Source organism: Cyprinodon tularosa, unplaced genomic scaffold, assembly GCF_016077235.1.
Source record: "Cyprinodon tularosa strain WSP-4 unplaced genomic scaffold, ASM1607723v1 ctg1470, whole genome shotgun sequence".
NCBI lineage: Eukaryota > Metazoa > Chordata > Actinopteri > Cyprinodontiformes > Cyprinodontidae > Cyprinodon > Cyprinodon tularosa.
The window spans coordinates 11841-26389 of record NW_024038299.1 but is presented as its reverse complement, the minus strand read 5'-3'; the positions used below and the strand labels follow the sequence as shown (position 1 = coordinate 26389).

At 41.6% G+C, this 14549-nt stretch overlaps 1 protein-coding gene and 1 long non-coding RNA gene across 2 annotated transcripts; both read left to right on the top strand.

The window, feature by feature from the left end:
* Positions 1 to 2165: 2165 nt before the first annotated feature.
* endog (endonuclease G) lies at positions 2166 to 14352 on the top strand. Its single transcript, XM_038279062.1, has 6 exons — positions 2166 to 2238; positions 9613 to 9806; positions 9875 to 10016; positions 13731 to 13840; positions 13909 to 13990; positions 14067 to 14352. Exons 2-6 carry the CDS (start codon positions 9640 to 9642, stop codon positions 14262 to 14264), a joined length of 699 nt encoding a protein of 232 aa, XP_038134990.1. The 5' UTR covers positions 2166 to 2238; positions 9613 to 9639; the 3' UTR covers positions 14265 to 14352.
* LOC119779416 lies at positions 5020 to 7073 on the top strand. The gene is made up of 2 exons (XR_005280224.1): positions 5020 to 6832; positions 6885 to 7073. It is a non-coding gene; the product is annotated as an uncharacterized LOC119779416 (long non-coding RNA).
* Positions 14353 to 14549: the final 197 nt, after the last annotated feature.

Here is a 14549-nt window from a genome sequence, read left to right as displayed (position 1 = left end):
TACATGTATATCTGTATGTATGTATACGTATACATACATACAGATATACATGTATATATGTATGTATACATACATACATATATACATGTATACATACATACAGATATACATGTATATCTGTATGTATATATGTATGTATGTATATATACATACATACATATATACATACAGATATACATGTATATCTGTATGTATATATGTATGTTTACATACATATATACATGTATATCTGTATGTATGTATACGTATACATACATACAGATATACATGTATATATGTATACATACATACATATATACATGTATACATACATACAGATATACATGTATATCTGTATGTATGTATATATGTATGTATGTATGTATGTATATATACATACATACATACATACATATATACATACGATATACATGTATATCGTATGTTGTATACGTATACATACTTTACATTTATACATCATTATACATACAACTGTGGTGGGAAAAAGTATACAACATTCATCCTTTAGTTAAATAAAGGGAGACGATGGATTTAAATCAGTGGGCACATTTATTAAAATTTTGCAAAGAGAGAACGTCACAGGGCACACTTTTGCTCTGTTCTGATCTGGCGGGGTTCGTTCCCCCTTGTTACAACAATCGAAAGCGGGTTCAGAGTCATAAAAAATTACACACACTTTGTTTAACATAACTGTTAAGAATAAGCGATTTTCACACCGGGGGCAGTGGCGCGACAGAACAGGGGTTTTTACTTTTGCAAAGTCAATGGTTGACGCGCGCAAGGGAGAAAATGCCCCCGCGGGGTTTTTTGAGCAAAAAAGCCAGGCGTCTGAGCACCAAAGGGCAGCGCTGGGGCGCTTTTTGGCACTACGCCGCGACCGCCGAAACGGCTGCTGCTCGAGAGGGAAAAAATTTAAATTTTTTTTGCTGCTAAAACCAATCAGAGAAGCTGATTGGGAGCTGGTGGGGAGGGGACACAGCGCTGATGACACAGACCGCTCGATTACTCCTCTTAAACAGTTTATTAACGCACAATTAACTTAAAATATATCATCGGGCCGGGAAGAATAGTTCGCTTTTTTTATCCTGATGCCCGCAGATGGGATTTTTAGATGAAAAACACCTACCAGCCGCCGCGGTAAACCAAGGAGGCGACCAGCCAGAGGCGTGATGAAGGGATTCCTTCTGTCGGCGAAAAGCGGTATGTGGGGGGTCTGAGCGGCTCCGACAGAAAAAATTTTGGAGACGGGATTGAATCTGGATGAACTGACGCCTGAGAATTTTTCAGGTGTATTTTCTCATTTAAAAAATTTTAAAAATATTTATTCCCATGCAAAAAATAAGCTGCAAGCAGAGAAAGGTAGTGAAGCCCCCCAAGGGGCGTCAAAACCCACTTTTGGACCGCTCAGGAGAGCAGCAAAGTGCATCAGCGGCTCAGAATTCACTGGTCCCCAAACGAAAAAATGAAGCACAACGCTTTTGTGCTTTTGCTCCCCGGTTGAACCAGATTCCTTGAAAAGAATTGGATTGTTATGGAAGAAGCTATTCGGTTACAAAAAAACATTCGCAGGATGGTTGGCCTTGAGAGAGAAACAGACTAAGTGAAAACTTTTATAGTGAGTAAATATGAATATTAATATATAAATAGAGAAAGATATAAATTTTCCCACAACAATACATACAACATACAACTTAGAATAGGACACACTGGATTGAATAGATGGTTATTTTTCATCAGACAGGGAAATGAAACTGTGGAACGTGTCATTTTGAATTGTAGTAAATTTTGGATCCAGAGAAACAGGTTAATGAGGAAACTTAGTGACATGAAAAAAAACTTTTGGGTTTTTGCAAAAGGGAAATCGGAAGAAAGGGGGATGCGGGTTATATTAGAATTTTTGAAACAGATTAGGTTGTATAATAGAATATAGTTTTTTTTTGTTTTTTTTTTCTGCCATGTGGTTCACACTCCATACCAGTTGGTGGCGGTAATGCTCAACTAACGTTTTTTGCCAACCGCCATTATAACTAAAAAAGAAGAAGTTCTAGTTCAGAGCAAAAGGTTCCACTGCTGCTTCGGAACCATGAAGCTTCTGGGTCGAACCGGAGCCCCCCTTTTGCGCTCGGGCCCGGTGGGCCCCTGCGACTGCAGAACCAAACCGGGGGGAAGGGGGTTGCGGGGTGGGTTCCGGTGCTCCCGGTACCGGAGCCTCTGACCGTCCGAGCCTCCGAGCTCAGCGTGAGTGTTGCACCGAGAGACCGGAGCCGGTGTGACGGGTCAGCTGGTGACAGATTAACTGCGGACCGCAGATGATACTGAAGCTTAGGTGGCCGTGTTGATGCCTGACGAAAAAATATTCCTAACGTAACAAAACATCCGAAACATCAACTGACATATCTAATAATGAATTTCTGTTTGTTTGTTTTTAAATTTAATCGATGGGGCAAAAAAATTTTAAAACCCAGAAAGCAAAGTGCAAAGAATCCCCCCCAGAGAACGCGGCTTTAACAAGTTAAAGAAAAATAAAGTCTGTCTCACTGGAGCATTTTCCTGCTGAAGCGAAAACAAAATAAAACCTCAGTGGAGACATTTATAAACCCTGAATGTAAATTTAAATAAAGAGGTTGTCATTCAGGAAAAACAACACTTCTTTTAAAGCTACAGTGTGTAATAATTAAGGGATAACAGCAAAATGTAATAATTTATTAACTATGTTATTTACATCATCAAAGAGTCAGCCTCTTAAAATTAATATTTGCGTTTCCTTAGAATTCATTTTCAAAAATTACATAGGACGGGGCTCGCAGCCATGGAGGCAGACATCTTTCGTACGCACGCAGGCCAAAAAAAATAGCGATTGCGAGATCGCCCCTACCCTCGCCCATTTTGCACATGACTGGATCCTGGCCACAGCAATCCTCTCCCCCCGGCCGAGGCATGTCCCAGCAGTTACCACAAGTAAAGTAAAATTCTATGTAAACAAACCCCTCACTTAGAAGGGAGGGGATGCAGACGTCTGGGAAAACATTTTGTCCCGTAAAAGCTCGCCTTTCTGGTGGGGGGGGGGAGTTCATGTTGCGCGGCTGCAGTCTGACCCCTAGATTCCCCGAAAATTACACTTAGCTTTAAGCAGAACTTTTCAGGAAAAACGAACAATCTGATTTTCCTCCTTCCAACTAAACCCCAAATTTTTTTTTAATTTTTGAAAAAAGTTATTTTCTTGTAGAGATTAATTGCGCTCATGTTTTCCTTTATTCTCCTATTTGGACCAAATCCAAGTCCACGCAGTGATTTTTTATTTGGGTCCCAAATGCCTCAGATAACTATCAGGTCTGCTTTTGGGAAAAACCTTTATTTTTTTTCTATTGGTTCAGTTGTTTTTTAATTCCTTTTTAGAGCTAACGAACTGCGCTGAACTGGTTTTTAAAAGCCCCATATCTACAAAAAATTTTTTATTTTAAGGTGTTGTCATAAAAAATTTGAATATCATGAAAAATAATTTTATTTCAGTAAATTTCCCTTTAAAAAGTGAAACTTGTATTTATATTCATACATTACAACAAACCCCATAATTTAGATGTTTATTTTTTTTTAATTTTGATGATTACAAATGACAACAAATGAAAAAATTTAAAATTTATCATTCAGAAAATTAGAATATTGTGAAAAGGTTCAAAAATTTATGGCCCCGGGCCACACTCTAATAGCTAGTTAACCAAACCACCTGCAAAAGCCTTTTAAAAGGCTTTCAGTCTGTTCTATAGGTACACAATATGGGGAAAAACTGCACGACAGTTGTCCAAAAGACGACCTCGACACCTTGCACAAGGAGGGCAAACACAAAAAGGTCATCGTAAAGAGGCTGGCTGTTTTACAGACTCATGCCAACACATTAAAAAGAGAGGCGAAGGGGGGAAAGGAAAAAATGGGTCGAAAAAAAAAGGACAAGAAGAGAGATAACCGCACCCCGGGAGGATTTTTGAAACAAAACCCTTCAAAAATGTGGGGAATTCACAAAAGTGGACTCGCTGGATTTAGTGTTCAAGAACCACCACACACAGAGTATGAAAAACTTTGGGGTTTCTCTTCGCATTCCTTGGTCAAGCCATCTTGAACCACAGACGCGTCAGAAGCGTCTTGCCTGGCTAAAGGAAACAGGACTGGACGCTGGTGAGTGGGCCCAAAATCATGTTCCTGATGAAAGTAAATTTTGCATTTCCTTTTGGGAAACAAGGTCCCAGAGTCTGGGAAAAGAAGAGAGGCACTTCATCCACGTTTTTTAAGTCCCTGTAAAGTTTCCCCAGTCAGTGATGGTTTGGGGGGGCCATGTCATCTGCTGGTGTTGGTCCATTGTGTTTTCTGAGGTCCAGGGTCAACCGCCACATACCCCGGAAATTTTGAGCACTTCTGCTTCCGCAGCTGACCCCAAATTTTTTAATGCAGATTTAATTTTCCAACAGGACTTGGCACCTGCACACAAGCCAAACTACCAGTACCCGGTTAAGGGGCCATGGTATCCCGTTTTTAAATTGGGCCCCAAACTCTCCGACCTTTCCCCATAGAAAATTATGGGGATTTTGAAAAAGAAGATGCAATACACCAACCCCAAAAATTCGAAGACTAAAAACCCCATTAGAGCAACCTGGGGTATCATAACACCTGAGCATGCCACAAGATCGACTCCATGCCGCCCCATTGTGCAGAATACAGGCCAAGGAGGCCCAAAAAATCTGAGTCTGTACATGCCCCTACTTTTTAGTTCATACTTTTTAGTTGGCCCAAAATTTCTTAAAACCCGTTTTTATTGGTCTTTTATAATATTCTAATTTTCTGATATATGAATTTGAGTTTTATTTGTTGTCATTTGTAATCATCAAAATTAAACAAAATAAACATCTGAAATATTTGATTTGTATTAATGTATGAATATAATATACAAGTTTCACTTTTTAAATGGAATTACTGAAATCAATCTACTTTTTCATGATATTCTAATTTTATGACCACCACCTGTAGGCTCTTTGCAGCGAATAGAATCTGAATCTACCTGTTGATGCGGAAACTTTTTATGTTTTCACAGTAGAATTTAAATCCTAGAGTTAGCAGCTGGCTATGAGTCGCCATGGCTGCTTGATGTTAGTTCTTGTAGAAAAATGCAGATATTCTTAACGATGAACTAGATTAATTTGTGACAAACGGGGTCCACAGCACAGCTGTTTGGAGAGATTAGTTGGCTGCGTGGTTGCCTGATCAAAATGCCGCAGAATTAAACAAATGGGTTAGAATAAATGTTCTAATTTATCCTGGCCTAATATCTATCCAACACACGTCTGTGGATAATGTGAAATATTATGAGTAATTTAAGTTCGGGGATCAAATAAAGGATCTGAAAGCGTCAGAATCTGCAGCGTGTCACAGATTAACTTGTGATCCAGGAGGATCTGGAGGAATATGGGCTGAAAAACACTCTGGATATTATCATCTTATCCTCCATTAGGGTTGCAGCAGACTACTTTAAATTATTTATTATTGATTATTTTTCTTGCTGCAGTTATGAACCCGTCATGAACCGTAACCATGTTCAGTCAGCTGTCATCTTATTCCTTCTATTGTTTTCAGGACGCCACATTTTTTGGTTTGCAAGCAGAAAAACTTTAAATAATTCACGTTTATTAAGTTACTGGCATTAGAATATTGCTTTGTCTACTTTTTACTTTTAGTCTAAATAGTTTGCTTCACTGGTAAAATTAGAAGAACTAATAAACCACTCATCACAAAACGCTACCAGCGAGGAAATGTTTGTCATTTCAGAGTTAGGAAATAATATTATCTCGCCCATCTGTGGAAAATCTGTTAAAATAAATCGAGGGCATGAAGCTACCTGTGAATTCGAACCCGCGGCCGACTTCGTATTTCCTTGCAAGGCGTCCCTTTACCTGCCGAGCTGTTGATAACCCTAACCCACCGTCCCCATGCCCAAAATATCACATTTATTCACACAATATGAACCGACTGCAGAGGTTTCACTTTTCCCTGCAGCTGTTCTGTTTTTCTGCTTTGTTCCTGAAACACAAATTAAACTTTAAAGACATTTCTAACTCCTCTGGAAACGAGTTGGACTGTAAATAATTAGTTTCCCTCCATATTAACAGTTTTTGAGAACAGAAAGAGGAAACATTTATTTTCACTCGTTTTAATTTTCAAGCCATACAGGAAGACAGAAAAAAGGAAACATTACGCCGTTAGTTGTTTTTCCTTCTACTCGGTTCTTTCTCTCATCACTCTGAAACAAACAGATCAACAACAGCAGGAAGAGTTCTTCTAATCTCTGCAGGTTTGGATAAAACACTAAAACATTCTTTATACTTTCTTAATGCAATTAAATACCTTTGCGACGACAACTTATTAACATCTCAACGTATTTCGTATCGATCTGATGACACAATTTGTAGTTCTTGGAGTTTACAGCAGTTTACTTCCTGTTTGGGGAGAGGGGTCCTGAAAAGCCCCGCCCACAGACACATCTGCAAAAATCAGCAGTTTTCCAGCTGCTGTCACCAGTTGATCTGTCACACCGGTTCTGGGAACTAATGATTCAGTAGAGACTGGAGGTGGTTCTGGGAACTAATGATCCTGCAGAGACTGGAGGTGGTTCTGGGAACTAATGATCCAGTAGAGACTGGAGGTGGTTCTGGGAACAAATGATTCAGTAGGGAGTGAGGTGGTTCTGGGAACTAATGATCCAGTAGAGACTGGAGGTGGTTCTGGGAACTAATGATTCAGTAGGGACTGGAGGTGGTTCTGGGAACTAATGATCCAGTAGGGGCTAGAAGTGGTTCTGGGAACTAATGATTTGGGAACTAATGATCCAGTAGGGGCTAGAGGTGGTTCTGGGAACTAATGATCCAGTAGGGGCTAGAAGTGGTTCTGGGAACTAATGATCCAGTAGGGGCTAGAAGTGGTTCTGGGAACTAATGATCTGGGAACTAATGATCCAGTAGGGGCTAGAAGTGGTTCTGGGAACTAATGATCTGGGAACTAATGATCCAGTAGGGGCTAGAAGTGGTTTTGGGGCTGCATGTAGAACCTGGGTCTGATCTAAGGTCCTTCCAGCAGAAACTCTGCAAACAGTAAAGGTTCTGCAGAACCTGCAGCTCTGACCTCAGCAGCACCTGGACTATCTGACGAACCGGGTCAGAACCAGATGGTTGGAGGTCTACTGAGAACAGATCTATGCATAATAGGTCTTTATAGAACAGATCTGTGTAAACAGATCTTTATAGAACAAATCTATGCATAATAGGTTTTTATATGAACAGATCTGTGTAGAATGGGTCTTTATTGCAGAGGTCTTTATAAAACAAGTCTTTATAGAACAGATCTATGTAGACTAGATCTTTATAGAACATTTTTTATAGAACAGATCTATGTAGAACAGATCTACGATTAATAGGTTTTTATAGAACAGATTTGTGTAGAATAAATCTTTATAGAACATATCTTCATAGAATATATTTTTTTAGAACAGATCTATGCATAATAGATCTTAATAGAACAGATCTTTTTAGAATATATCTATGCATAATAGGTCTTTATAGAACAGATCTGTGTGGAATAGATTTTCTAGATCAGATCTTTCTAGAACAGATCTATGCATAATAGGTTTTTATAGAACGGATCTGTGTAGACCAGATCTACAGAGAACCGGATGTCTGGCTTTGGATCAGAACCAGGCTACAGTTGAAGATGCGAAGCTGATGACCTGAACAGAACCGGGTCAGACCAGAGGAATCAGCAGGTCCGTTTGTTCTCAGAATCTGGGTTCCATCATCAGGACTTCAGCTTTAGGCTCTTTAATTTGAAACGCTGGGATGTTTAGAGAAACAGGAAGCAGCATCAGAGGCTAACTTCCTGTGGTTGCTACGCTACATACCATCATTTAAAGGAAAATTCCGGTTTTTAACACTTTTAGCCCATTTTCTGTAGTGTCCAGGATGAAATCGAATGATCGACACCAAAATGTTGACAATTGGTCCTGTCTCTGCTTTTTGGCTCATGCAGAATCCCCCCCTGGCTGCTTCAGAATGGCTTCCATAGAGCATGTCCGATAATGTCCTTAAAACAACCTTAAACGTTCTTTTTTTAAAATATGCTACTCACCGGGTCGTCAGCGCTGTTCAATGACGTTCCAAAAAAAGTTTCGTAAAGAAAAACCGTTCCTGTCTTGTTTTATTTAGCATTTTGTAAATCCCAGAACTATTTTTTCCGATACATCACAACCGCTTATAAACTTCCGCTTCCCGTTCGAATCTGAAGCGTTGCACACTCCAGACCACTAGTTGGCGACGGTATCCTCTACCGTCAAACTCAAAGTCCAATATGTCCTCCTCAAGAATCCACCTTTCGTATTCCATTTTCAGAGTTTTTTTAAGTGTTTAACAGAGACGTTAGCACCTCGACGTCGGAGTACACAGAGTGAAGCGAAAAGACTACAACTGTGTAAACAGGCCCCATTTCCGTTTCCGGTGGCGGAGGGATATTGACTATTCCAACAGAACTCAATGGGATTTACAAAATGCTAAATAAAACACTACAGGAACGTTTTTTCTTCACGAAACTTTTTTTGGAACGTCATTGAACAGCGCTGACGACCCGGTGAGTAGCATATTTTAAAAAAAGAACTTTTAAGGTTGTTTTAAGGACATTATCTGACATGCTCTATGCAAGCCATTCTAAAGCAGCCAGGGGTGGATTCTAAATGAGCCAAATAGCAGAGACAGGACCAATTGTCAAACTTTTGGTGTCGATCATTCGATTTCATCCTGGACACTACAGAAAATGGGCTAAAAGTGTTAAAAACCGGAATTTTCCTTTAATGCAGCAAAACACACTAGAAAGAAGTTTGAAGCAGATATTTACATGGATGCAGAAGGATTAGATGCTGCAAGCTCTGCCGCTACAAGAACAACCAGAACAGAGAGAGGAGGAGGAGCAGGCTGCAGCTCTGATCACAGCTGGAGGAGGTGACATCTAGTTCCTTCTTTTCTGACCCGTCATTATTCAGGAGGCCCTGATTGAAACCTTCTGATGGTGGCGTCGATCATAGCGGCTTCATAGACCATTAAACTCCTCCCCCATCTACCACCAGCCCCCCGCTGCTGTTTCCTATTGAACTCCGTGACCATGGCGAACGCTTTGATGGCGTTTAGCTGGTTTACGGGTGCCTGTTGGAGACCCGTCGCTCCCCGAACTTCTAATCTTGCGTCAGAAGCAGAGTTCATTCTATTCTTCCAAAATGGCCACGCTGATCGGGGTCTGCAGCCCAAGGTGGAGAAGAGATGGTCTAGTAGACCATCTGAACATCTGGACCTCCTCAGGTTAGACGGAGGTCTGGATGTCCTGATAGCTCAGTGGGGAAACATCTTCAGAACTTTAGTTCTGCACAAACGGATCCAGATCGGATCAGAGGATGTTGGAGAACTGGGCGAGTTACACCGGTGGTTCCTAACAGAACCTAAAGCAGGTCCAGCAGACCTACGGACCCATCAGCTGATGGTAGGCTGGGTGGTTCTGACCCAAACCTTCAGCTGACCAGCTGTTGTTCTGATCCAGGTGAGTCCAGGTAATTCTGGAGCTGTGATGAAGTACGGCTTCCCCTCTTTGGCCAACATCAAGTCCAGGGAGTCCTATGTCACATCCTACGATCCTCGCACACGCACTGCATCCTGGGTAATAGAGCGGCTGGACCCCGCCTCCCTGAAAGGACCGTCAGACAGGAAGTTCTGCGAGTTCAAAGAGGACGACAGGTGAGTAGAAGCTCGACAGGTGGGTCACATGGCGTGGCGCAGTCTAAAAGGATGTGTGTCGTCCACAGCGTCCACATCTTCCACAGAGCCACCAACGCCGACTACAGGGGGAGTGGCTTCGACCGCGGCCACCTGGCTGCTGCAGCCAATCACAAGTGGAGTCAAAAGGCCATGGAAGACACCTTCTACCTGAGCAACGTGGCTCCACAGGTGAGTCTGTAGAGGTCTGATCAAGTGGACAGCCTGAAACAAACACGGCTGTACAGGTCACACCTGCTCAGGTGTATGAGGCTCCTCCCACATCTGCCTAGAGTGAACTATAGGAACTAGAGGAACAAGAACTAAAGGAACTAGAGGAACAGGAACTAAAGGAACTATAGGAACAAGAACTATAGGAACTATAGGAACAAGAACTATAGGAACTACAGGAACAAGAACTATAGGAACTATAAGAACAGGAACTATAGGAACAGGAACTAAAGGAACTAGAGGAACAAGAACTATAGGAACTAGAGGAACAGGAACTAAAGGAACTAGAGGAACAGGAACTATAGGAACTACAGGAGCAAGAACTATAGGAACAGGAACTAAAGGAACTAGAGGAACAGGAACTAAAGGAACTAGAGGAACAGGAACTATAGGAACTAGAGGAACAGGAACTAAAGGAACTAGAGGAATAGGAACTATAGGAACTACAGGAACAAGAACTATAGGAACAGGAACTAAAGGAACTAGAGGAACAGGAACTAAAGGAACTAGAGGAACAGGAACTATAGGAACAGGAACTAAAGGAACTAGAGGAACAGGAACTATAGGAACAGGAACTAAAGGAACTAGAGGAACAGGAACTATAGGAACAGGAACTAAAGGAACTAGAGGAACAGGAACTAAAGGAACAGGAACTAAAGGAACTATAGGAACAAGAACTATAGGAACTATAGGAACAAGAACTATAGGAACTACAGGAACAAGAACTATAGGAACTATAAGAACAGGAACTATAGGAACAGGAACTAAAGGAACTAGAGGAACAAGAACTATAGGAACTAGAGGAACAGGAGCTAAAGGAACTAGAGGAACAGGAACTATAGGAACTACAGGAGCAAGAACTATAGGAACAGGAACTAAAGGAACTAGAGGAACAGGAACTAAAGGAACTAGAGGAACAAGAACTATAGGAACTAGAGGAACAGGAACTATAGGAACTAGAGGAACAGGAACTAAAGGAACTAGAGGAATAGGAACTATAGGAACTACAGGAACAAGAACTATAGGAACAGGAACTAAAGGAACTAGAGGAACAGGAACTAAAGGAACAGGAACTATAGGAACAGGAACTAAAGGAACTAGAGGAACAGGAACTATAGGAACAGGAACTAAAGGAACTAGAGGAACAGGAACTATAGGAACAGGAACTAAAGGAACTAGAGGAACAGGAACTAAAGGAACAGGAACTAAAGGAACTATAGGAACAAGAACTATAGGAACAAGAACTATAGGAACTACAGGAACAAGAACCATAGGAACTATAAGAACAGGAACCATAGGAACAGGAACTAAAGGAACTAGAGGAACAAGAACTATAGGAACTAGAGGAACAGGAACTAAAGGAACTAGAGGAACAGGAACTATAGGAACTAGAGGAACAGGAACTAAAGGAACTAGAGGAATAGGAACTATAGGAACTACAGGAACAAGAACTATAGGAACAGGAACTAAAGGAACTAGAGGAACAGGAACTAAAGGAACTAGAGGAACAGGAACTATAGGAACAGGAACTAAAGGAACTAGAGGAACAGGAACTATAGGAACAGGAACTAAAGGAACTAGAGGAACAGGAACTATAGGAACAGGAACTAAAGGAACTAGAGGAACAGGAACTAAAGGAACAGGAACTAAAGGAACTATAGGAACAAGAACTATAGGAACTATAGGAACAAGAACTATAGGAACTACAGGAACAAGAACTATAGGAACTATAAGAACAGGAACTATAGGAACAGGAACTAAAGGAACTAGAGGAACAAGAACTATAGGAACTAGAGGAACAGGAACTAAAGGAACTAGAGGAACAGGAACTATAGGAACTACAGGAGCAAGAACTATAGGAACAGGAACTAAAGGAACTAGAGGAACAGGAACTAAAGGAACTAGAGGAACAAGAACTATAGGAACTAGAGGAACAGGAACTATAGGAACTAGAGGAACAGGAACTAAAGGAACTAGAGGAATAGGAACTATAGGAACTACAGGAACAAGAACTATAGGAACAGGAACTAAAGGAACTAGAGGAACAGGAACTAAAGGGACTAGAGGAACAGGTACTAAAGGAACTAGAGGAACAGGAACTAAAGGAACTAGAGGAACAAGAACTATAGGAACTAGAGGAACAGGAACTATAGGAACTAGAGGAACAGGAACTAAAGGAACTAGAGGAACAGGAACTAAAGGAACTAAAGGAACAAGAACTATAGGAACTAGAGGAACAGGAACTATAGGAACTAGAGGATCAGGAACTAAAGGAACTAGAGGAACAGGAACTAAAGGAACTAGAGGAACAGGAACTATAGGAACAGGAACTAAAGGAACTAGAGGAACAGGAACTAGAGGAACAGGAACTATAGGAACTATAGGAACAGGAACTATAGGAACTACATGAACAGGAACTAGAGGAACAGGAACTAAAGGAACAAGAACTATAGGAACTATAGGAACAGGAACTAAAGGAACTAGGGGAACAAGAACTAAAGGAACTATAGGAACAAGAACTATAGAAACTAGAGGAACAGGAACTATAGGAACTACAGGAACAAGAACTATAGGAACTATAAGAACAGGAACTATAGGAACTACAGGAACTACAGGAACAAGAACTATAGGAACTATAAGAACAGGAACTACAGGAACAAGAACTATAGGAACTAGAGGAACAAGAACTATAGGAACTAGAGGAACAGGAACTATAGGAACTAGAGGAACAGGAACTAAAGGAACTAGAGGAATAGGAACTATAGGAACTACAGGAACAAGAACTATAGGAACAGGAACTAAAGGAACTAGAGGAACAGGAACTAAAGGAACTAGAGGAACAGGAACTAAAGGAACTAGAGGAACAAGAACTATAGGAACTAGAGGAACAGGAACTATAGGAACTAGAGGAACAGGAACTAAAGGAACTAGAGGAACAGGAACTAAAGGAACTAGAGGAACAAGAACTATAGGAACTAGAGGAACAGGAACTATAGGAACTAGAGGAACAGGAACTAAAGGAACTAGAGGAACAGGAACTAAAGGAACTAGAGGAACAGGAACTATAGGAACAGGAACTAAAGGAACAGGAACTAGAGGAACAGGAACTATAGGAACTATAGGAACAGGAACTATAGGAACTACATGAACAGGAACTAGAGGAACAGGAACTAAAGGAACAAGAACTATAGGAACTATAGGAACAGGAACTAAAGGAACTAGGGGAACAAGAACTAAAGGAACTATAGGAACAAGAACTATAGAAACTAGAGGAACAGGAACTATAGGAACTACAGGAACAAGAACTATAGGAACTATAAGAACAGGAACTATAGGAACTACAGGAACAAGAACTATAGGAACTATAAGAACAGGAACTACAGGAACAAGAACTATAGGAACTATAGGAACTACAGGAACAAGAACTATAGGAACTATAAGAACAGGAACTACAGGAACAAGAACTCTAGGACCTAGAGGAACAGGATTTACATGAACCAAATGAAATCGAACGGCAGGAACAGGAAGTAGCAGCTATTATTTGAGGTACTGGTCTCGTGTCAAAAAGCGTTTTTTAAACCAGCTCTCAGACCAGTCTCTCGGCTTTCCATTCTGGTTCTGACCCCTCTGGGTCAATCAGCTGATGGGTCAGAATGTTGGACTTTTCTCCACCAGAACCCTAACCTGAACCAGAACACGTGGAACAATCTGGAGAAGCTGTGCCGCTCCCTGACCAAACACTACCTCAACGTGTATGTGTGCACTGGGCCGCTCTACCTGCCCAGGTAAGCCTACCTGACCTGGCATACCCTTCCCAGAGGGGGTGGAGCTTACATTCCTCTTTTTATTTCAGGCAGGAAGATGATGGGAAGCTGTACGTGAAGTACCAGGTGATTGGGCGGAATCACGTTGCCGTGCCTACACATTTCTTCAAGGTAGGAGTCGACTACCTGATGATGTCACCAGCACACCTTTAAGTCTTCTGAATCTGAGAGGCCGTGTTCTCCTCAGGTGCTGATTCTGGAGCAGACCGACGGCAAGGGGGTGGAGCTTCGCTCCTACGTTCTCCCAAATGAACCCATCGATGAGAAGGTTCCTCTTGAACGTTTCCTGGTTCCAATAGAAACCATTGAGCGTGCGTCTGGACTCCTGTTTGTCCCAAACATCATGAGGAGGACCGGCAAGCTGCAGGCTATCAGCAATAAGTGAACTACAGTACCCACAATCCCCTGCTGCACTCACTAAGCATGGAGGCCCATTCTTGGACTTGTTTCTTATTAAAGTCATCTGATTGAAAGTGTGCAGTCGGGTCATTGGTGGGTTCGGCTGGGTTTCAGGTTCTGGGTTCCAGTGGGAGGAGCCTGTGAGCAAAGGAAGGCTTGAGGCACTAAACAGCACAGTGGAAGCTGTTCCACAGCAGGGGGAGGGGCCCATCTGCCTTGACCCGGCTGATGAGAGTCACCCCAAGAAAGGCCCCGGGCCCCGATAACATGC